This window comes from Caretta caretta, chromosome 11 (genome assembly GCF_965140235.1).
Source record: "Caretta caretta isolate rCarCar2 chromosome 11, rCarCar1.hap1, whole genome shotgun sequence".
Taxonomy (NCBI): Eukaryota; Metazoa; Chordata; order Testudines; family Cheloniidae; genus Caretta; species Caretta caretta.
The window spans coordinates 72,202,325-72,227,129 of NC_134216.1; the positions used below are offsets into that span (position 1 = coordinate 72,202,325).

General features: G+C 44.1%; 1 protein-coding gene across 3 annotated transcripts in view; it reads left to right on the plus strand.

Moving 5' to 3' along the window:
* TRPM8 (transient receptor potential cation channel subfamily M member 8) overlaps positions 1–24,805 on the plus strand; it is a 131,002-nt gene that overhangs the window by 16,957 nt on the left and 89,240 nt on the right. For 2 of the 3 annotated variants that reach the window (XM_048870004.2, XM_048870006.2), the window contains exons 1-3: positions 7,450–7,556; positions 19,049–19,173; positions 22,077–22,150. In XM_048870004.2, coding sequence (XP_048725961.1) covers positions 19,075–19,173; positions 22,077–22,150 — 173 coding nt within the window. In that variant the 5' untranslated portion in view covers positions 7,450–7,556; positions 19,049–19,074. Of the gene's footprint in view, positions 1–7,449; positions 7,557–19,048; positions 19,174–22,076; positions 22,151–24,805 lie in introns of those variants that run through there. The other variant, XM_048870005.2, reaches the window with a different exon arrangement.

Consider the following 24,805-nt stretch of genomic DNA (forward strand, 5'->3'; position numbering starts at 1 on the left):
TAATAGAAATCAAACTGTGAAAATTTCTATGTCACTTATGCTCCAGTCTGCTAGCACTTCAGCTCAGAGCCAGGGAAGAAAACAGCCACTTTAGTTCATAAAAAATTCACATTCCATCTAATTTGCCATCTATGACCTGTCTCCTGTGTCCTCTTTTATAGCTGTAGGCAATAATGGCCCATTTATTCCCTTTTTATCCAAACTGTTGTAACTCAGTTTAAGAGGTAACAACTTGTATGACTTCTGCCCACTTGTGTGGTAACAATGAAGAAGAAAAACAATCCCTTCATAACCACTGGGGACAATATATGTGTTTCATCTTGTCTCCAGCTCAGACACTGCATTTCTCTGCTGCACTAGGGGAAAAAACCACACACAAGTATAACAATGACAAAAGATTACAGGTGAAGAAGTGTGGGCCATGCCTAGATTATCCTTAACCTCCACTCCATCCTCAGTGTTTAGTGGTCCCACTTCTTCTTTCTTTGTTTTCTTCTTATTTATATGGCTATAGAACCTTTTACTATTGGTTTTAATTCCCTTTGCAAGGTCCAATTCTACATGGCTTTTGGCCGTTCTCACTTTATCCCTACATGTTCTGACCTCAATAAGGTAGATGTCCTTGCTAATCCCTCCCATCTTCCACTCCTTGTAGGCTTTCTGCTTTTTCTTAATCACCTCCCTAAAGTGCTTGCTCATCCAGCTTGGTCTACAACTCCTGCCTATGAATTTTTTCCCCTTTCTTGGGATGCAGGCTTCTGATAGTTTCTGCAACTTTGACTTGAAGTAATTCCAGGCCACCTCCACCTTTAGATCCATAAATTCTTCAGCCCAATCCACTTCCCTAACTCGTTTCCTTAATTTTTTAAAGTTAGCTCTTTTGAAATCAAAAACCCTAGTCACAGATCTATTTTTGTTTATCCTTCCATTTAGTTTGAACTGAATTAGCTCATGATCACTCGAACCAAGGTTGTCCCCTACAACCATTTCTTCTATGAGGTCCTCACTGCTCACCAAAGCAAAATCTAAAATGGCATCCCCTCTTGTTGGTTCAGCAACTACTTGGTGAAGGAATCCATCAGCTATCGCATCTAGGAAAATCTGAGCCCTATTATTATTACTAGCACTTGTCCTCCAGTCTATATCTGGGAAGTTAAAGTCTCCCATGATCACGCAGTTTCCATTAGTATTTACTTCATTAAAAACATTAAAGGGGGCTCTATCCATATCCAAATTAGATCCCGGCAGTCTACAGCACACCCCAAGTACTATTACAGGGGAGGCTCTAGTAGTTTTCTTCCCCAATGTGATTTTTGCCCAGACGGGCTCTGTCTTATCCATTCCATCGCTTCTTATTTCTTTACATTCTACCTCATCCTTGAAATACAATGCTACTCCACCACCTTTATCTTTATTTCTGTCTTTCCTAAATAGCACATACCCTTCAATACCTGTAGTCCAGTCATGATGACTATTCCACCATGTTTCTGTTATCCCTATAATATCTGGTTTCACTTCCTGCACCAGTAGCTCTCGTTCCTCCATTTTGTTACCCAGGCTCCTCACATTGGTGTACAAACATCTTAATTTTTGCTGTTTGGCCTTGCTTACATTCTTTACCCGATTAGGCACGGACATTCTACAGCCAGTATGACCTATTAGACTGTATCCACACTGCCCTTCGTCCTTATGTCCATTCTCCTACCAACGGCTGTATCCTTTCTTACTTTCCTTTCTTCCCTCTCAATGCTAAAATCCGGCCTGGAGATTACCTGGACATCTCCCAACCATCTCCCCCAAATTCCTAGTTTTAAGCTCTCTTGATCAGTTGTGCCATCCTCCATCCTAGAAGTCTATTTCCCTCCTTACTCAAGTGAAGTCCATCCCGAGAGAACTGTCCTCTGTCCATGAATGCTTCTCAGTGGCCATATATCCCAAAGCCCTCCTTATAGCACCAGTGCCTGAGCCATCTGTTGAGCATCATAATCTTGTCACACCTTTGTTGCCCTTCTCTAGAAACAGGCAGAATCCCACTGAAGATCACCTGAGCCTCGATTTCCTTAAGCGTATTCCCCAGCCTGGCACAGTCTCCCTTGATACAATCTAGCGAGAATCTAGCCGTATCATTTGTTCCCACATGAAGGACAATCAGTGGATTCTTTCCTGCTCCCATTAGGATCCTCTTCAGCCTCAGGTCCACTTCTCGTATTTTAGCACCCGGCAGACAGCACGCCCTTCTGTTCTCTGCATCAGTTCTTGTTACAGGCCTGTCTATTCTTCTCAGTAAGAAGTCCCCAACCACATAGGCCTGCCTTTTTCTGGCGATGAAACAATTCTCCAGTCTATCCCCTGTTCCCTCTGGCTGCAAGTTCTTTCCATTCCCATTTTCCCTTGTAATCCTCTTCAACCCAACCTGTATCCTCCTGGTGCTCATATTTGGTGTAATCTCCATTGACTCTTCCCCTTTTCCTATAGGACTAGCTCCTCTTCTCTTCTTCCTTGCCCTTCCACCTTTTGTGACCACCTGCTGAGCCCCTTCTTCATTTTCCAACTCTGAAAACCTGTTCTTCAGCTGTATATCTCCTTCATTAGCTCGTCTTTTCCTCTGCCTGGTTCTCTTAGTCACATGCTTCCACTGTCCATTTTCTTCACCCAGCAGTGTCCCCTCAGAATTCTTCAGTCCTGCTTCCATCTGCAAGTCTGAGCTTTTCCCTTCAGCTGCCTCATGTCTTTGCTCCATAATCTGCTCAACCCCCCTTCTAAACTGAATCAGACTTTCCACCTGCATCTCCAATCCTCGGGTATTTTCTTCCATCAGATCTATCAGACGGCATTTCATGCAGACAAAACTCTTTCCAGGTACCCCCTCCAGGATCATGTACTTACCACAGCTTCCACATCCAGTCATCTTCATTGTGTCTTCCACGACATGGGTCACTCCCACTGCTGCCTCTGTATCTGTCATAGCCTTCCCACCTCAATCCTGTTAATCTGGGAAACACAAACCACACCAAAACACCACCACCCACAGCAAAAACAAACCCCAAACAAGCACCACAAGACAAACTCCCCCTCAAACTCCCCTGTTACAGCTCTGTTTGCTGGCTCCTGTGCCGCTGCAACTGTCTGCTCCACACTCCTGAACCAGTGTGCAGTCTTGTGGGGACCAGGTGGGATAGGAGCTTCTCCACCTACTGGGAGTGGACGTGAGAGAGAGAGAGAACACCACATGGTTCAGGAACTCTCCTAACTCCTGAGATGTGGGGGAGAGACACAACCCGGGCTCCACCTCTTCTGGGGACACCACTTAGGGCAGGAGCCAACCCATTGCTTCCCCACAACCACACTCTGTATCCAGTTCACAGTGCCAGCAGCCCATCCCACTCTCTGGGAGAGCAGCCCTATTCTGCTGCCAGCTAATGTAGTTAGTTCTGTGGTTCATCTGATAGCAGCCTGTGCAATGTTGAAGGTTCAGATCCTGCCGACGGTGTTATCAGCATGCGGCATGGAAGGTAAAAGTGCCAGACTATTGTAGGCACCTTTCTGTGTACATATACTATTGTGCCGTAAGGATCATTAGGAACCTGATACTGAGATGGAAGGATGGTCCAGTGGTTAGCGTGCTAGCCTGGGGCTCTGAAGACCCACGTTCAATTCCCTGTGCTAATGCAGATCCTCTGTGGGACACGGAGCAAGTTAGTTACCGTGTGTCTATGCTGCAGTCAGGAGGTGTGATGGCAACACATATTGCTCGACTGAGCAGCAGCCGCTCGAGTATGTACACAGGGCCCTAGGCAGTCTCTGCTGCTAGCTAGGTGGGGTACATCTACATGTACTCCAATAATACTTCTGTGATGCTGGCAGGCCAGATGCCAGCTTTTGCCCAGGTTGCAGGCATTAGCTAAGAACTGACAACCCTCCTAGCTGGAGACCAAACCAGGTCACCTGTATGTTAGTTTTGCTCAAAATAGGTAGTAGTATTATAAGAATGTATTTAGTCTTTGGACCCTGTGAAATGCTAGTATGTTGCTGCCTGCATTAATCTCATGTGTAATGTCTATGACCCATGTTATAAGGTAATATTTAAGTGTTTGCTCTGAAACTGTACACCCCCCCAGTCAGGAGAGAAACATTACCAAGTGTGAAATACTTTTTTGCCACGGGAGGTGTTATCTCCTGCCCAGCAAAAGAAGACCAATAGACACGAGACAAATCATTGTGGAATGTCAGAGGACAAAAGACTGTTGACCACACCCCACATGAGGAGGAGACGTGCACGTGAACTCATCCCATCATCTTGAACTCTGGGGGGAAGGGAACAAAAATCCTTGACAAGGAGGCCCCACATCTTTTGGCTGTTTGAACTCTGAAGGGCTGGAGTCACTAAGCTCAAGCCAGAGATTCCCCAGGGGTTGCCCCTTGAATCTTCCCAGAAACACACTTTGAATTGATAGATCACTACAACTTTGTCACTCTTAGGATTTAAATGGTAACTCATCTGTGGGTGTGTTTGCTTGCTTTAGCCTGTAAATTCCTTTTTCCTAGTTAATAAACCTTTAGATAACTTGTTACAGGATTGGCTACAGGCATCATCTTTGATGTAAGATCTAGGGTAAGTGACTGGTCTCTTGGGACTCGAAGCAACCTGAATATGGTGTGATTTTTGGTGTAAGTGACCATTTATCACCAAGTCCAGTTTGTCTGGGTGACAAGTGAGACTGGAGAGTCTAAGGGGACTGTCTGTGACTCCACGGTAAGAGTATCAGGGGGTAGCCGTGTTAGTCTGTATCCACAAAAACAACAAGGAGTCTGGTGGCACCTTAAAGACGAACAGATTTATTTGGGCATAAGCTTTTGTGGGTAAAAAACCCATTTCTTCAGATGTATGGAATGAAAATTACAGATGCAGGCATTATTATACTGACACATGAAGAGAAGGGAGTTATCTCACAAGTGGAGAACCAGTGTTGACTGAGTAGATATGGGGACAGAGTAGGCAACGAGGTTTGTTACAGGGATTGGAAGGATTAGAGCAAATTCAGTTGTATCTTAGGGCTTGGCTGTAGACAATGGATTGTGTGATGTGTCCTCGATGGAAACTGGAGGCATGTAGGTAAGTATAGCAGTCAATAGGTTTCTGGTATAGGGTGGTGTTTATGTGACCATAGCTTATTTGCACTGTAGCGTCCAGGAATATCCCTCAGACAGAGTCAAACACCTACAAGATCTTTGTCAAGCATTCTTAAAACTACAATACCCACCTGGGGAAGTGAAGAAACAGATTGACAGAGCGAGATGGGTACCCAGAAGTCACCTACTACAGGACAGGCCCAACAAGGAAAATAACAGAACACCACTGGCCATCACGTACAGCCCCCAGCTAAAACCTCTCCAGCACATCATCAGCGATCTACAACCTATCCTGGAAAACAGATCTTGGGAGACAGGCCAGTCCTCAGTTACAGACAGCCCCCCAACCTGAAGCAAATACTCACCAGCAACTACACACCATACCACAGAAACACTAACCCAGGAACCAATCTCTGTAACAAACCTCGTTGCCTACTCTGTCCCCATACCAACTCTAGTGACACCATCAGAGCACCCAACCACACCAGCCACACCATCAGGGACTCATTCACCTGCACATCTACTAATGTGATATATGCCATCATGTGCCAGCAGTGCCCCTCTGCCATGTACGTTGGCCAAACCAGACAGTCTCTACGTAAAAGAATAAATGGACACAAATGGGATATCAGGAATGGTAACATACAAAAGCCACTAGGAGAACACTTCAATCTTCCTGGACATTCTTAACAGATTTAAAAGTAGCCATACTTGAACAAAAAAAGTCAGAAACAGACTTCAAAGAAAAACGGCAGAACTAAAATTCATTTGCAAATTCAACACCATTAATTTGGGCTTGAATAGGGTCTGGGAGTGGCTGGCTCACTACAAAAGCAACTTTCCCTCTCCTGGAATTGACACCTCCTCATCAATTATTGGGAGTGGACTATATCCACCCTGATCAAATTGGCCCTGTCAACACTGGTTCTCCACTTGTGAGGTAACTCCCTTCTCTTCATGTGTCAGTATATAATGCCTGCATATGTAATTTTCATTCCGTGCATCTGAAAAAGTGGTTTTTTTACCCATGAAAGCTTATGCCCAAATAAATCTGTTTGTCTTTAAGATACCACCAGACTCCTTGCTGTTTTCACGGTAAGAGTGTTATAGTGATCCAGGAGTTCACATTAATTACTGGCTTGGTGAAATCTAATTATAGAACACACCACCAGTTTGGAGCGTCTGACCTGTTTTTGACAGTCTGCCCTGAGGTCAGCACTCATGGTTGTGAGCCAGACAGTGGGACAGCCTCCCAGTTGCAGTGTAGACACACCTTAGTGTGTCTGTGCCTCACATCCCCACCTGTAAAATGGGGGTAACTAATGCTTCATTACCTCACCAGGTGGCTGTGAGGTTATATATAGTCAACACTGTGAGGTGCTCCGATAATACAGTAGTGAGGACCAGAGATTGCAAGAAAACTACACTACATGGTCGTTGGCTTTAACAGGGGCTGGCAGCACACTGCACTGGTGTTGCAGATCACCTGAAAGTAAAATTGTGTTAAATCAAACACTTGTCTTGTACCTGAGACACTCCAAACAATATTGCCTCAGATATGTACTTTTATTGCTCCCAGTGTTGTAGTGGCATATCTACTTCTGTATAACAGTGCTACAACACATACCTCTGCTTCCTGCAACATTTACATCCACTTCAGTGCTGTATAATTTCCCGGGATACAAGGCCGAGAAGGTTAAAACTCCAGCTGTTTGTCTGTAGCTATTTTCAGGGATTCCACATAATGCGATCCCTATAAATACAGTTTCTTCTAGCGAGGTGGTTAGTTGAGCCTTCAAAAATCAGTGCAGTTTCATTCATTTCAGTGGAATAGTCTGAGATGTTTTGAGACAGAAAAGTCTTGCAGTTAAAAAAAAAAAAAAGCTGTGAAATGTGGAATAAATTCTCTTTTGAGATCTCAATCCTTGGCAATAAAATTTCAGTGTCATTCTCATCAGGGTTCTTATCAGATTTATCCTAAAAATAAAATCTTTGTGTTATCAACATAAAGATATTAGTTAACACAGATTATTGGTTTTCATAATGAGCATTTTCTGTTGCATTTGTGGCTTTCTAATAGTGCTGATAATTGTAGAAATTAAATTGCCTACTACCAATGTACGGTAGAAATTGATAGCCATACTGTGAAGTGGAAACCAGTATTATTTCAACAGAGTTTATAAATATCCTGCTGCAATTATTCATTTCTTGCTCATTATCAATCACTGACTAATCTTGCTCTTGATTTCTGTGTCCTGACCTTTTCATCCACCGACCATCCCCCTTAAAAGGGAGTATGACACACATGAAAATAGGTGGGGCTTTGAATGCTGAAATATATCTAACCCTTCCTGTTGAAAAGTAATGTATACAACAAGATTGCTGGGACAAACATTCACGAGATTTTGGCTGAGCAGTCTACACTGGTATGTCATTTGGGGTTGATTTTCAACAAATGCCTTTTGAAGTCCAAAGAAGAGATGGCAGTGGTTCAGGAAATGTACTTAGTAACTAATGTACTTTGTAACATTTTTCTTTTCTGTTTGTAAGCTTTGCTTTTTCAGCTAAGTGGCATGATTAGACTGATGCAAATTGGCATTAGAAGCATACATTGAACTGTGAGAAACATTTTTGTGCATTAAAGTTTTCCTTGTTTAAGTTGGGACCAAGTACGGCTCTGTTTAGAAAATAGTTTGAAATGCTGGCGTGATGTATTGGAGACTTTTTAAAAATACCATTTTAAATGTAATTACCATTTCTAGTTACTTCATTTAGCTCCAGGTACAAAGATTTCACTGGAATGTACTTATTGCTGGAACTGCTACGGAATTCACAGTGACATTCTTATGGTTAAGATGATTATTCTGTTGTTTAGCTGGTGGTATAATACCTTTCAAACTTGCTGGTTAAGAAGGCTAAACTGTAATGGAATAGCCCATGCTATAAAAAGCTAGTGTTTTTCCATAAACATATTGCAATACACTCTATAAAAAAAAAGAAGGAAACATATTGATTTAGCCAGTTGGACAGTTCTCATAGACTGAAATTCTGTATTTCATACTATTCTATATAATTTAAATGTGCGCAATACCTTTATTTCTAACCAAAACATGATTATGCATATTGAGCACTTTATATGAACTATCCATAATTAGTTAGCTGCTACATTTTTCTCACAAGCTCTCTAACAGTGATAGAAATCAGACCTCTTTGAAACCTAAATTAAAGGTGGGGCACAGGATTTGCACTGATTCTGTGTCCTCTCAGACTTTGTTTAGTTCTGCTGTAGCACAGCGAATCTTTTAAATTATTTACAAAGACAGCGAGAGAATTGAAATCCTTTCGAGTGTTGAATGAATAATTGAAGCTTTCATTTCCATTTAACTTCTTTTTTTAAATGCAGTTATGTCCACGGTCACTTCTCTGGGTGTTAGAGTTATTGGCTGCGTTTTATAATGTTGGGTTGCTTAATAAATTTATCGCATAAATACAGATGAAAATGCATTTCTCCCTGTGGAGTTTTTACCTTGAAATGTAGCTTTAAAGGAAGCTTTACCCTGAGGGGAAATTCGTGAAAGTTAAAAGCATTTGCTTTTCAGGGTTGTGAGTTGGAAGTTAGTGGGCCAAATACTATCAGTTTTACTCAGATAAAACTTCAGCCCTGGTGTAATTATATGCTGATCACATAGACTTTGGTAGTCAAGATTTTTGGAAAAACTTGCCCCAAATAGTTATTTTGCCATGTCTTTTATATAGTTCTTATGTGCTATGAAATTTTATCAGATTAAAAAAAAGATTTTGGCATATGGGTACCTCCCATCTAATTAATGATGGCTAATCCACCAGAAGAACCAGCCTGAAAAGCAGGACCTAAAGAGTTGTGGTAGCCTCCTTTTTCTTCTGCTTTTGTATTTTTGGATTGAATTTTGATGTAGTCTAGGTGTCCGGTTTGGATTCCCTGTTCTACCACCATAAATACAGAGTCGTTACTGCAATAGAGTTACTTTGGATTTTAAACTAGGAGCAGATTTTGGCCTTTGTAGTTCGTGTCTGTGGCTGGAAAGAGATTATCTCACTGGGACAGAACACCCATAAATGTGAAGGATCTGTGTGAAATGTGTGTGACCCATAGCCATGTGAAGAGGTTTGTGTACATTATGTGCAAAAAAATACATTAAACCAGCATTCAGGTTGCATAGTCAAGCACTCATAAATTAGGAAATGTCAGCATTCGTCAACTGTGCAACTGTAATTTGGCCCCCACGCGCATATGCACTAATTACATGATAGCATAATATTTTTTCCACAGGACCCCTTCCGCATTCAGTGCACAGGACGGCTAGTGCTTCCTGAATTGGTAGCTATTAAATATTTCTTTTTATCCTCATCTTTCAGTGTGTTGGCCTCTTGCCTTATTGACTCTGCACCACCAAACCCTCCACTGAATCCAGAATTATTTAATTTCCTCCTTGGCTTTTCCACGGCACTCGTCACTGTAATAATCGAGTGCTTAACAAAGCCCCTCTGAGATAGAGAGGTATCACCATTTTATCGATACTGAGGCACAGAGAAATGAGACAGCATTGTCTAGATCATCTGCTATTTTGGGTGTCTGATTTGAGAAGCCTAGGACCTGTTTTTCAGAGTATTTAGCATTTTATAGCACTTCATATTTCAGTCTACAGGTCCCATTAATTCTGTTGCTGTTATGAGTGCTCAGTAATTTGTGCAAATCTCACCTCTGGGTGTCAAGTTTGGCATCTATAGAATAAGGATCCCACAATTAGTGGTCACCTGTGAAAATGTTTGATTTAAGAGGGAGGGATAGAATCCAGTTCTCTAAGGTGGCTTTCAGCTGCCTTAACCAAGCACCCTTCCTTTCTCTTCCTGCAGCACCCTGCCTCGTTCACAACATATTTTCTAGCGTCTGCAGTAAATGAGACAGGAGTCCTTCAGGCAAGTCTCCTTCATTGCACAGCCCTGGTACATCCCACACACAGGAGGAGGCCAGGGTTCTACAAGCAATAGACTCATTCCCTACATCACCCCAGCTCATCCCCAGAGCAGATCCATCCAGTGCACGGAATAAGACAAGGGGCTTGTGGGAAAGTATATGATCATGCAAGTAAGACTAATATAATGCGTGCACACATGGGCAGACTGAAGGTTACATAGACAACCTTAATTCTAGCAAAAACAACGAGGAGTACTTGTGGCACCTTACAGATTAACAAATTTATTTGGGCATAAGCTTTTGTGGACTAAAACCCCTTCATCAAATGCATGGAGTGGAAAATACAGTAGGAAGATATATATACATATTACATGAAAAGATGGAGGTTGCCTTACCAATTCTAATGAGACAATTCAATTAAAGTGGGCTATTATCAGCAGAAGAAAAAATCACTTTTGTGGTGGTAATCATTGTGGCCCGTTTCAAACAGTTGACAAGAAGGTGTGAGTAACAGTAGGGGGAAAAATTAGCATGGGAAAATTGGGTTTCAGTTTGTGTAATGACCCATCCACTCCCAGTCTTTATTCAGGCCTAATTTGATGGTGTCCAGTTTGCAAATTAATTCCAGTTCTGCAGTGTCTCGTTGGAGTCTGTTTTTGAAGTTTTGTTGTTGAAGAATTGCCACTTTTAAGTCTGTTATTGAGTGTCCAGGGAGGTTGAAGTGTTCTGCGACTGGTTTTTGAATGTTCGCAAAAAGAAAAGGAGTACTTGTAGCACCTTAGAGACTAACCAATTTATTTGAGCATAAGCTTTCGTGAGTTAGTCTCTAAGGTGCCACAAGTACTCCTTTTCTTTTTGTGAATATAGACTAACATGGCTGTTACTCTGAAACCTTTTTGAATGTTATAATTCTTGACGTCTGATTTGTGTCCATTTATTCTTTTGCATAGAGGCTGTCTGGTTTAGCCAATGTACACGGCAGAGGGGCATTGCTGGCACATGATGGCAAATATCACATTGGTAGATGTGCAGGTGAATGAGCCCCTGATCGTGTGGCTGATGTGGTTAGGTCCTATGATGGTGTCCCTTGAATAGATATGTGAACAGAGTTGTCAGTGAGGTTTGTTTCAGGGATACGTTCCTGGGTTAGTGTTTTTGTTGTGTGGTGTGTAGTTGCTAGTGAGTATTTGCTTCAGGTTGGGGGGCTGTCTGTAAGCATGGACTGGACTGCCTCCCAAGGTCTGTCAGAGTGAGGGATTGTTTTCCAGGATAAGTTGTAGATCCTTGATGTTGCGCTGGCGAGGTTTTAGTTGGGGGCTGTAGGTGATGGCTAGTGGCATTCTGTTATTTTCTTTGTTGGGCCTGTCCTGTAGTAGGTGACTTCTGGGTACTCTTCTGCCTTTGTCAGTCAGTTTCTTCACTTCCCCAGGTGGGTATTGTAGTTTTAAGAACCCTTGATAGAGATCCTGTAGGTGTTTGTTTCTGTCTGAGGGATTGGAGCAAATGTGGTTGTATCTTAGAGCTTGACTGTAGACAGTGGATCGTGTGATTCTAGCATTTCCAAACTTCCAAGTGCTTGTCTCTTCAAACTGAACATTCGTTTGCAGTAGATGCTTGTATGTAATTTCCTAGATTTAAAAAACCAAAGATTTAAAAAAACAAAAAATTGCACCCTGTGGAACTATGCAGACCCCCACATAGGTCATCAGCATCCCTGCAATAACAGAATAACAGAATAACAGAGACTTGGTGGGATAACTCACATGACTGGAGTACTGTCATGGATGGTTATAAACTGTTCAGGAAGGACAGGCAGGGCAGAAAAGGTGGGGGAGTAGCACTGTATGTAAGGGAGCAGTATGACTGCTCAGAGCTCCGGTACGAAACTGCAGAAAAACCTGAGTGTCTCTGGATTAAGTTTAGAAGTGTGTGCAACAAGAGTGATGTAGTGGTGGGAATCATAGAATCATAGAATCATAGAATATAAGGGTTGGAAGGGACCCCAGAAGGTCATCTAGTCCAACCCCCTGCTCAAAGCAGGACCAATTCCCAGTTAAATCATCCCAGCCAGGGCTTTGTCAAGCCTGACCTTAAAAACCTCTAAGGAAGGAGATTCTACCACCTCCCTAGGTAACGCATTCCAGTGTTTCACCACCCTCATAGTGAAAAAGTTTTTCCTAATATCCAATCTAAACCTCCCCCACTGCAGCTTGAGACCATTACTCCTCGTTCTGTCATCTGATACCATTGAGAACAGTCTAGAGCCATCCTCTTTGGAACCCCCTTTCAGGTAGTTGAAAACAGCTATCAAATCCCCCCTCATTCTTCTCTTCTGCAGGCTAAACAATCCCAGCTCCCTCAGCCTCTCCTCATAACTCATGTGTTCCAGACCCCTAATCATTTTTGTTGCCCTTCGCTGGACTCTCTCCAGTCTGCTATAGACCACCGGACCAGGGGGATGAGGTAGATGAGGCTTTCTTCCGGCAGCTCACGGAAGCTACTGGATCGCATGCCCTGATTCTCATGGGTGACTTTAATTTTCCTGATATCTGCTGGGAGAGCAATACAGCGGTGCATAGACAATCCAGGAAGTTTTTGGAAAGCGTAGGGGACAATTTCCTGGCGCAAGTGCTAGAGGAGCCAACTAGGGGGGGCGCTTTTCTTGACCTGCTGCTCACAAACCGGGTAGAATTAGTGGGGGAAGCAAAAGTGGATGGGAATCTGGGAGGCAGTGACCATGAGTTGGTTGAGTTCAGGATCCTGACACAGGGAAGAAAGGTAAGCAGCACGATACGGACCCTGGACTTCAGGAAAGCAGACTTCGACTCCCTCAGGGAACGGATGGCCAGGATCCCCTGGGGGACTAACTTGAAGGGGAAAGGAGTCCAGGAGAGCTGGCTGTATTTCAAGGAATCCCTGTTGAGGTTACAGGGACAAACCATCCCGATGAGTCGAAAGAATAGTAAATATGGCAGGCGACCAGCTTGGCTTAATGGTGAAATCTTAGCGGATCTTAAACATAAAAAAGAAGCTTACAAGAAGTGGAAGGTTGGACATATGACCAGGGAAGAGTATAAAAATATTGCTCGGGCATGTAGGAATGTTATCAGGAGGGCCAAATCGCACCTGGAGCTGCAGCTAGCCAGAGATGTCAAGAGTAACAAGAAGGGTTTCTTCAGGTATGTTGGCAACAAGAAGAAAGCCAAGGAATGTGTGGGCCCCTTACTGAATGAGGGAGGCAAACTAGTGACAGAGGATGTGGAAAAAGCTAATGTACTCAATGCTTTTTTTGCCTCTGTTTTCACTAACAAGGTCAGCTCCCAGACTGCTACGCTGGGCATCACAAAATGGGGAAGAGATGGACAGCCCTCTGTGGAGATAGAGGTGGTTAGGGACTATTTAGAAAAGCTGGACGTGCACAAGTCCATGGGGCCGGACGAGTTGCATCCGAGAGTGCTGAAGGAACTGGTGGCTGTGATTGCAGAGCCATTGGCCATTATCTTTGAAAACTCGTGGCGAACCGGGGAAGTCCCGGATGACTGGAAAAAGGCTAATGCAGTGCCAATCTTTAAAAAAGGGAAGAAGGAGGATCCTGGGAACTACAGGCCAGTCAGCCTCACTTCAGTCCCTGGAAAAATCATGGAGCAGGTCCTCAAAGAATCAATCCTGAAGCACTTGCATGAGAGGAAAGTGATCAGGAACAGCCAGCATGGATTCACCAAGGGAAGGTCATGCCTGACTAATCTAATCGCCTTCTATGATGAGATTACTGGTTCTGTGGATGAAGGGAAAGCAGTGGATGTATTGTTTCTTGACTTTAGCAAAGCTTTTGACACGGTCTCCCACAGTCTTCTTGTCAGCAAGTTAAGGAAGTATGGGCTGGATGAATGCTCTACAAGGTGGGTAGAAAGCTGGCTAGATTGTCGGGCTCAACGGGTAGTTATCAATGGCTCCATGTCTAGTTGGCAGCCGGTATCAAGTGGAGTGCCCCAAGGGTCGGTCCTGGGGCCGGTTTTGTTCAATATCTTCATAAATGATCTGGAGGATGGTGTGGATTGCACTCTCAGCAAATTTGCGGATGATACTAAACTGGGAAGAGTGGTAGATACGCTGGAGGGGAGGGATAGGATACAGAAAGACCTAGACAAATTGGAGGATTGGGCCAAAAGAAATCTGATGAGGTTCAATAAGGATAAGTGCAGGGTCCTGCACTTAGGACGGAAGAACCCAATGCACAGCTACAGACTAGGGACCGAATGGCTAGGCAGCAGTTCTGCGGAAAAGGACCTAGGGGTGACAGTGGACGAGAAGCTGGATATGAGTCAGCAGTGTGCCCTTGTTGCCAAGAAGGCCAATGGCATTTTGGGATGTATAAGTAGGGGCATAGCGAGCAGATCGAGGGACGTGATCGTTCCCCTCTATTCGACATTAGTGAGGCCTCATCTGGAGTACTGTGTCCAGTTTTGGGCCCCACACTTCAAGAAGGATGTGGATAAATTGGAGAGAGTCCAGCGAAGGGCAACAAAAATGATTAGGGGTCTGGAACACATGAGTTATGAGGAGAGGCTGAGGGAGCTGGGTTTGTTTAGCCTGCAGAAGAGAAGAATGAGGGGGGATTTGATAGCTGCTTTCAACTACCTGAAAGGGGGTTCCAAAGAGGATGGCTCTAGACTGTTCTCAATGGTATCAGATGACAGAACGAGGAGTAATGGTCTCAAGCTGCAGTGGGGGAGGTTTAGATTGGATATTAGGAAAATCTTTTTCACTAAGAGGGTGGTGAAACACTGGAATGCGTTACCTAGGGAGGTGGTAGAATCTCCTTCCTTAGAGGTTTTTAAGGTCAGGCTTGACAAAGCCCTGGCTGGGATGATTTAACTGGGAATTGGTCCTGCTTTGAGCAGGGGGTTGGACTAGATGACCTTCTAGGGTCCCTTCCAACCCTTATATTCTATGATTCTATGATTCTATGCAACATTTAGAGGTACTGTTCAACCCCCAGCACAATCTTATATCAGTTGAGCTAACCGAGTAATCAATAGCATTAGCTGGTTGTTACCCTGTGTTTGGATCCGCCATTAGAGGTGAGTGACACACTTTGCCAGGGAGTTTCACAGCTGTTCGCTAGACAGTGGAGCAATGTTGAGACTTGGGATTTGTTGGTTCTATACGGGTTCTGCAAGGGAGTGGTTTCCAGTGGTTATAGACTCTTCTGCCCCCAGGTACCCCCACATCTGCTGTCAGCTCCCTGCTTAGCTCCTCCTGAGCATCAACACTGACAGCATTGAGAACACAGCCTCCCTGATCTCAGTTCCTGTGTTTGGTGCCACAGTGGCCTTTGGCAGCCAGGAGGAGAAACAATCATAGGTTAACTTCAACCCTGATTGCGTCCTGTATCCCTCGGCAGGAATGTGCCCAGTACAGAAGGAATCTGCAGAGAATTTAGTTGCCAAACTCTAACAAGCATCCACTGAATAGGTGTGAACTGTTACTTTCATGGGGATAGCAAAAGACATATTCCGAATACCAGAGCAACCTCCACCGAATGTCAACCCCCTGTTCCAAAGTATGGAGGTGATAGGGCTTCTCCGTGAAAAGATTGTGTGGATGCACTTTTAAACGTGGGCACTCTTTGCTCCATGGCACACTTCCGTCCATTGAATAAAAATGCACCTGACACCTGTGGTGGCTCCCACTGAAGTTTTGCCATTATCTTCACCATTTTGATTGGCAATGTCCAGACCCACAGTGAGAAGCAGGATACTGCAGGAAGATCTTGGTTGGCTCGAGAGAATCTTCGTGGGAAACAAAAGCAGTTCTGTCACTGAGCCACCCTACAATTGCACTTCAGTGGAGATTTTGTGCTGTTTGCAACTAAGTGTTTTTTCTTTTTCTATTTGGGTGGGGATAGGGTGGAGAGAGAGGATGTGAATGGCAATGAAAGAATCCTTGAGAATGTGGCTTCATTGCAGCTGGGCTGTCAGGGATGTGGAGGCCCTGGTTCAGGAGGGTGGCCCTGGTTCTGGAGGGTGAATCGCTTGCTGTTTCTGCAGAGGTGAGAGAGTGGAGGAGGAAAATACCATCATCCTGAAGCCCTTATGGAAAAATATGTAGGAAACTTGGTCTCTGGTTATGCATGAGGAGTTGATGCTTGAGCCACAATTTGGACCAGAGTGACTTCCATAAAGAAGAGGCAGGGGGGAACGTTTGCTGCCTGTAATGTACACATGTAAGGTCTGAAAGTGGCAGGTTGTCAGACATGGAGTATCCTGGTTTTGTCATCTGACAGAATGCAGATTCCATGTGCTAGTGTTACTTAAAGGTAACTTGAAATTATTTTTTTAAAATTGGATTTGTCCCCTTTTTTTTGCTTCATATAGTTTTCCGTGCTTTTGATTTTACCCTAGAAATAACCAGAATGGGAAGTCAGGTCTTTCTTGCTCCTGTAGGATGACTTTCTTAGGTCTCCAGATATGTGGTGTGAGCTCACAGCTTCTGTGAAAGCATGGGGTGAGGGATATTCTCTCAAGCATTCATTAGTTACATAGGCGTTAACCAAGCAGCTTTAAACAATCTGATTTAAAATCTCATTGCATCTTAATTGTTCAGCTTTCACTCTTGAGTTGTCATATTTCCTATTTTAAAAGAAAAGGCGGAAAACACCCTTGTTCTTGACATTTTAATCCAGCCTTCCTTATACATCATGAAGTTCCTAACTTGACTTTGTCTCAAGTCCTCCCCCCTTCTGCAGGTCATCTTTGAAGTATTCCTACTCTATGACACATGCCGAAAGTGAGGCCACTCAATTTGCTACCACCAGTGCACCGTAATCCAACTGGCAAAAACTCTGCCATACTCAAATGTTGCTGGAATACTTCTACTGTTGCTAAGGGAATGCTCACTAGAATCCCTTTCCAGCAGTTCTTGAAATGACAAAAGTCTCTGAGGGGCAAAATGACTTCAAGACTGAAGGAGTGTTATATTTGGGGACAGCTTTAAGAATCCATTAACTCAGTAATGTTGAATTGTAATGGAACACCTATGGAGCACATGGGACAGGGAGACGAGTAATTATACAGAGTTTATTTCTTATAATCAGTGCTGCTACAGAGCATATGAAGTGTATTCGCAATGATGGGACACAACGGTGTCGTTACTTTTGATAATAACTAGTGAGAGGGTTAATGGAAAATTTCTGGGAACTGAGATTACTTGAAAGACATCTAATGGCAAGAGATGTAACTCTTTTGGGATGACAATAAGGAATGCATGTTACAGATGCAGGGCCAGATTCTGATCTTGGTTGCACTGGTGAAGTTATGGAGTGAAAGTCTGGATTTCCACCAATGTGACTGGGATCAGAATCTGTCCCACAGTGAAGAATGATATTAAATATTTGAGTGGAACAGTTTTCTAGCCTAGGAACACACATTAAATATTTGCTAAACATTCATTAGAGAAGTGTAATATAAATAATACCTGATGGTATGTCTCTTGAGCTAGCTTGTTTTATCGCTTTCTGGGGTTGCTTGGATCATGTGCTGAAATGGTATTTCCACTGCATTCATTGCTGTTTTTTCTCTCCAAACTCATGAATAAATCACTCGCCAGTTTTCAGTCACCAGAAGTCATGTGCCTTATCACACAGAAATGAGTATTTATTATTTACTATATAGAGGTGCTAAGTGACACCGTGGTTCTCTCCACACACAGAGGAGTCTGTGGTCCCTGCCCCGAACATCTTACACTCTAAATAGTCCCAGGATGGAAAAGGGAAGTAATATTGGCCTCATTTTATGGATGGGGACTGAGGAGCAGAAAGATAGAGGCACTTAAGGTCACACTTGAAATTTGCGTCTGAACTGGGAATTGAACTAGATCTCCTGAGCTCCAACCCAGTGCCTTAACTACAAGACTAGTTCCCTTTTAGAAGGGAGAAATAGCTTGTTTCATTGCAAGGTGCTAGGTGCCTTGGAAATAGCTTAGATACTTGCAACTAAAATTTATATTAGTGTTTTTATTTTCTGAGCTTCTGAATCTGGTTCAAATATGCTCACTGCCATTGGGACCAAGTTCTTATTCCTGAAAGTGGCTTAGTGAAGTCATAGTTAAAGCTCTGTTCTGGGGAACCTGGAGTACATACCCATCCATCCATTTCAACTTTCTCAATCCAGCAGTGTGCCCCTATGCCTTGATTCTAACTTCAAAGCCGCTTGCTATTGCAGTTCAAGGTCCTTCTGACCAGATTGTGAATTATGCTTAGACGTGGCATATTAATACAATAATTTTTATAATGAAGAGAGACTAGAATGAAACCATTAAATATCTTTTCACTGTAGAGATCAGAGAAGATTGTCAGAAACCCAGGTGAGGAAGGATATTCTTGTTAAATAGCTGGAGTAGGATTGAAGAGATCTGATTTCAGTTTCTGCCTCCATGTACTTCCTCTGTGATGTTGAGCAAACTCTTTGATCTCTCTGTGCCTTAGAGTACTTTCTGTAGGAATAATTCCTTTTGTCTGGTTAGACAGAACACTCTTTGGTGCAGCAACTGTTCTTTTTCTGTTTGTACATACGGTGCCTAGTGACACAACAAGGCTTTAATCTCTGATGGGACCCCTAGACACCACAGTATGTGAATTACTACAGGACTGTACAAGATGCTGAAATTTCAGCATCTCTACATCTATACATTATGGAATATATTACACACTTCCTTTGCCGAAAGGTGTTAAGTCAGTCCTGGGAGGAAAACCTATTTCTTTCATACTCCGGCATGAGGGATTTTTGAGGTTTTAGATATTGCATTTCACATTCCAAAAACCAACTAGAATAACAAATCCACTAATACAGGATTTGAATGGAACCCAAAGCACCAGGTGTGATCGCAATTTTTTTTGGTCTACTTTGGGGCGGGGGAAAGGCTAACACTAATGTTGATCCCCAAAATCCTTCTCTTCCCCCACAGGCTGGTGGTGACTACTTTAAGTTTGCATGGGCACCATGAGAAACAGACGAAATGGCACTTTGGAAGGTTCAAAAGTTCTTTACTCCAGTATATCTCGCAGCACAGATGTGTCGTACAATGACAGTGTAAGTAACTGGTGCAATGCATTTCCATGGTAAGTGCGTGGATGTAGTCTCACTTGGAACTCTGCCACAGTGACAATTATGAATTAGTCTCATACACAAGGAGGAAGATGTATAATGGTCTTGCAGCACTTTTTCCTTAAAGAAAAATACTATTTTATTCTGTAGCCAATGGCCTCTAAAGCTACTGTAAGATGTAGTAGATAGGTCAGTGTCACAGAATGCTAGAACATTTTTTTGAAGGACTTTATCACAGTTCTGGACCTTCCCTGAGCAGCAATAGAATACTGCCAAATTGTGTGGGTAGGTTTCCATTATGGACAAAGTTAAATTAGAATGAGTCATGGTCTAATTTACCACGTGAAACTACATGTCCAGAAATGAGAATTTAAAGCACTACATCCTCCCCCCCTCCGCACATCCTGGATTCCAGGGATTTTTCCTTCATGCCAATCAAGACTCATTGGCTCTGACCCTCTGCTGCCTTGCACTTTGTGGAGTTACCAGATCAGAGTAGCTGTAAAAAATCCTTGCAAGGTGATGGAGCCTGGATGCTGTGAGTGGCTGCAGATGGGCTCCTAACTAGTGTGAGGTTGGGGGTCTCCCATAAATTATTTTTCATACTGCCAAAATGATGAATTATTAATGTAAAATCATATTAGCTTTATGCTTTGGTGAATAGTATCATCTCTGAAAGGGCACTATACTTTGAAGTATAAGTATTAGATCTCCCATATATTTCAGATGTCCTTTAGGTTCCTATGCTGGGAGCATATAAAACCAAGAGAATGAACTTGTCTCATAAAATGGGCAGGCGTCTGAAATGGAACAGTACAAAAGAAGTAACTTTCAAGATGGGCCCATCTATTTCAGTTGGATCCAAGTCTGGATTCAGAACACCCCAAATTGAAACATGTTCAGGTCCAGGGTTTTGGTCTGGCTCATAGGCAGGGGGCAGCTGCAAAATGTGACATGGGGTCTGTGTTTGGATTCTGTCCCACCTCCTTCTCTCATAGTCTAGGGATGTTCAGGACTGGGTGGGTTTGGTTTAGGCCCACTTTTGAATAAACACTTGAAGTTTAATGCAAAGTCGATTTTCATACATATGGATCTCTTGGTTTGAAATGCACGTCAGACTTGAGGTCTTTCCAAGTGCTTAGCAATGGAAATTTTTATTTCCAGTAGAATTTTTATCCAGGCTTCTTTCCTGGTCTAGATTAAACTCCCCAGTTAGCAGCAGCTGCACAACAAGGCCCCAAACGGGCTGTGCCTTTAAGAACTCTTGTATGGTTAAAGGAGAATTCCACTGTACTGAAAAGATTCAGATGGCCATAGAACTAGTCACAAAAGGGAGTAAACTGCTATGGGCTGCAGGCCTTGTGTGTGGGGCCATGTGCACCAAGGAAAGAAACTGTACTTCAGAGGGACGTGACTCCCCTCCTCTTGTTCGAGGTGGGGAGTAACTTTGCTACTCGTCCATAATGGTAGCAACCTACTACATCCCTCATCCTGGCTGACGTGTGGGCGTGGGCCATTTTCTGCCAGTTCTGCCAACTCTCTGTACACTTGCTCATGGGGTTAGTAGCAGGTATATGGCCAGGGGAGGCTGTGCAGCAGCATACGAGGCAGGGGTGCAATCAGTCTCTCCTTCCACGTCTGGAGCCAGCACAGTCCACGCCACGTTCTAGCCCTAAACAAATAAGAGTAAATAAAAGACAAATAAAAGCATTTCATGATCAGATAGGAAGCTCCCACTTTGTTAGTCTCTGGAGGCAAATTAGGTGCAAAAGAATTAACATCTCCATAGAAACAGCTGCATATCAGACAGCTTCCAATCATTCTAAGGCAAGGTATATTGTAGTGTTAAACACTTGGTGTGTTTAATTTAGCAGAGTTTAATTATTAAATTAGAATTGGAAGTTACCTTAAAACACTCTGGAGTCTCTGAATTCCACTGGGGTTTGCCTCGAGAGACTTAATCACCTACTGGGGCATGCTGGGTTATATTAAAATAGCAAGTGGAGCTGGCATCGCTTTTGGTAGGGGCTAAGGGGAAAAAGGGTTTGTTTGGAATATTGGTGATACGATTTTCAACACCATTTAGCAGGTATGGTTACCTGTGATCCCATAACATTTCTAAAGGTGTTAAACCAGGTCTACATTAGGTGCTGAGTGGTGTTCAAAATTGTGGTGGAAGTGGGGGCTACTTTGTAACTTCTGGATATTGACCTAGTTATTGGGATGTTTGTTGTATGAACATGCTGGGTTAAACCAATAGAGCTCTTATAGAGCAAAGAGGAAGATGAAGCCATGTTTTTAAATGTGAGCCTGTGTAACCCACACACCTCCTGGGTGTGGCGTTCTGTCCCATCTAGTGGCACAGAGACCACTTAGAGAGCAATTAATGAGTCTGCTCTACAGCCTTAGCTAACAGCCAGTTAGCTATTAGCTCATGCGGTAGAGGCTCATGCACTAAGCTCCAGAGGTCCCCAGTTTAATCCCACCCGATGACGACCGGAGTCTGTCGGCATTACACCTGTCCCCAACATGCGCTTGAGGACAATGCAAGAACTGTTTGCTTTGGTGCTCATCATGTTGTTAAAAACACCTTTTTCCTGATCTAAACAAGGCCTACTAGGACATGCTGATAGTTATTCATTACATTTTTTTTTAAAGTTCCTGTTTTAGTATTTCAATTGTAGTTAAAGGATTTAGCTATCGCATGCCGTGCTCCTGAACAGCTGCGTCCACACAGGCCCTGATGCTGCGTTGCGAACAAATGAATTACAGTGAATCACTGCAGTTTTCCTTTAAATGCCAGTGTAAGGCACCTGTGCTACCTTTAAAGAGTTTGCAGTGCTGGGAGTCACTGAGCTAAAACTTTCCCCTTTAATCTTCCCCCAAAGGATTTGGTCACCTTCATTCAAGAACATTTTAAGAAGAGAGAATGTGTCTTCTTCACGAGAGATGCCAAGTCAATGTAAGTGTAACCCTTCTGCCCGTCAGAGTTGGCAGCAACAAGGGCCGGGTTCAATATATAGGGGATCCATTCCAATAACACAATGCAAACTGGCTCGAGCCCCCACCCAGTGACCTGGGACAAATATATACTACCCCCGCTGGGCGCCTCCAAGAGGCAATACTTCCCCTCTCGCAAGCACATAGTCTGAGTGTAGCAAAAAGCCTTTTAATAACCGAGAGAAACAATGTGGCATTATGTTGGGGAAACACCACCAACAGGATTCATAACACAACCCATGAGCAAAAAACCCACCCCAAGCAAATTGGGGCATGCCCTTTCCCTTTGGTTCTTGAGTCCAGCAACCCCCAATCACCCAAAATCCCAAAAGTCCAGTGACCCAAAAGTCTCTGTCCTTGGTCAGGGCAGCCCCAGAGTTCGAAAGTTTATCTGCAGAGCTTTACCTCCCAACCTGGGTGGAGATGGGGAGGGGGAAGAGAGAGGTAAGGGGCACCTTACATGATCTGAAGCTGACCGCCCCACAGCTCCATAGGCCTTCACTCCACTCTGCCAGCCGCCCCATGAACTGCTTCGCTCGGCTCCACTCTGCGGCCCACAAGCAGCTCCCGCCGTCCTATGAACTGCTCCGCTCTGCATCCCACAAGCGGCTCCTGCCGTCCTATGAACTGCTCCACCAGCCTGTCCACAAGGCACTCCAGCCGTCCCATAAACTGCTCCACAATATATCTTCAGGCTCCCCCACTACTTAACACAACGCTCAGTGATGTCAGCTCTTAGTCAGTTCAGCTTGTAGTAGGGGAGCCTCAGTGCTGGTGCACCATTAGCCCAAAGTGAGCTCAGCAGCCTGTAACTAGACTCCTAATGGAATCAAAATTAGCTCTGATATTCTACAGTGGAGAGAGGAGGAAGTGCAATTAGCATATAAGACCTTCACCAAGGGACACATGCCACCAAGTATTAATACTTATCCCCAGCTTCTCTCCATTCACAGAGTTTTGGAACCCATGACCCTTGCCTAGCGAGTGCTACTTAGTTGATGGTGAGTCCCTCCATCATAACAAAAGGCCAAGTACAGTTCCAAGCACAGTTCCCATAATCAGGATAATAACAATTTATTCTTCCTGCCCCAATAACAGAGACACTGGGGATCCCACAGCAGCCAAAGTGACCATTTGGGCAGCTATGGCCTCATTCTAGGCGGGGTGGGTGTGCCTATGCAAATGAGATCGGCCCCTGAAGTTCTTTTCCACAACTTGCCACACCTCACCACCAGATGTCAGGGTGGAGCTCATCCTGACACTGCTTACATCCTCCCCCCAGCCAAGAATTTGTCGTCTCGACAAATCACACTCCCTTTATACCAACTCATTGGTTTCCTCCAAAGGGCCTCAGGAAGCCCACTTTAGCTTCCACAAGCCTGTGTGCTAAATGTATTGGCTCCTCACTAGTCACCCCAGGTGCATCATAAGTTAACCGTTTTACTGGTCTTATCACCCTGTCTCGTCTATTGAGAATCTCTGTTGCCGAGGTAGGGGGAACATCCTCTTGAGTGACGGATGGAGAGGCTTCCTTTGAGAGTCCCTTGGCTACTGGCGTAGGCCCCTGCACTCCTAGTTCTAACGCGGGAGGGTCCAAGGTGCCCAGGACATCCTCTACCTGTGTGTCCCCATTGTCCAATAACCTGTGTGTGTCATCACATGGGGGTCTCATCAGCGGCACAGAGGTGTCAGAAATGGGCCTAAATAATTCCGCCATGGGGTTTAGGGCGGAAGAGGGAAAACTCTTGTTTGGTTCAGCTGATCGAGACTGAAATCTTGTCTCCATCCCAGGATACACCAGGGTTGTGTCATCCTCCTCAGACTCATTCTCAAATGTGCAGAATAGGGGTAAGTTAGCTGCATGGGGCCCGCTGTCTGTGTTGGATGGCAACTTTGGTCTAGCACTTCTGTTCTGCCCGGCTGCCCTGTCGTGGCCCATCTCATAAGGGGTGCTTACCAGTTCTCCCACAGGGAGCAAAAGGTTTCTATGCACCGTCTTTATTTGCCCTGGACCGTCTTCAGGTTTGATCTTGCAGACCGGCAGATCTCCCAGCTTTTCCATCACCAGGTAGGGTACTGCCTTCCGTCTGTCAGCTATCTTGTGTTTGCCAGCAATACCCAAATTTCGCAGCAGAACTCTGTCCCACGGCTGGAGCTCCTGCGAATGAACTCTAGCATCATATCGATGTTTGTTGCGGTCTGCGTTCTTCCGAGCCACAGCGGTAGCTAAGTGATAAGCATCCCGCAGCTTTTCTCTTAGTCGGGATACATATTGCTGATGAGTTTCATAGCTATCTCCATCCTCTGATACACCAAAGCATAAGTCTATGGGTAATCTTGGTTCTCGCCCAAACATCAAGAGATATGGGGTGACTCATGTAGCATCGTTCTTTGTGGCATTGTAGGCATGCACCAGAAATGCGACATGCTGGCTCCAGGTTGCCTTCTGCTCTGGTCGCAAAGTTCCCAACATATCTAATAGGGTTCGGTTGAACCTCTCTGGCTGAGGATCACCTTGGGGGTGATAAGGTGTTGTCCTAGACTTTTTAATTCCTGCTATCTTCAGCACCTCCTTCAGAAGGTGACTCTCAAAATCCCGCCCCTGATCAGAGTGTAT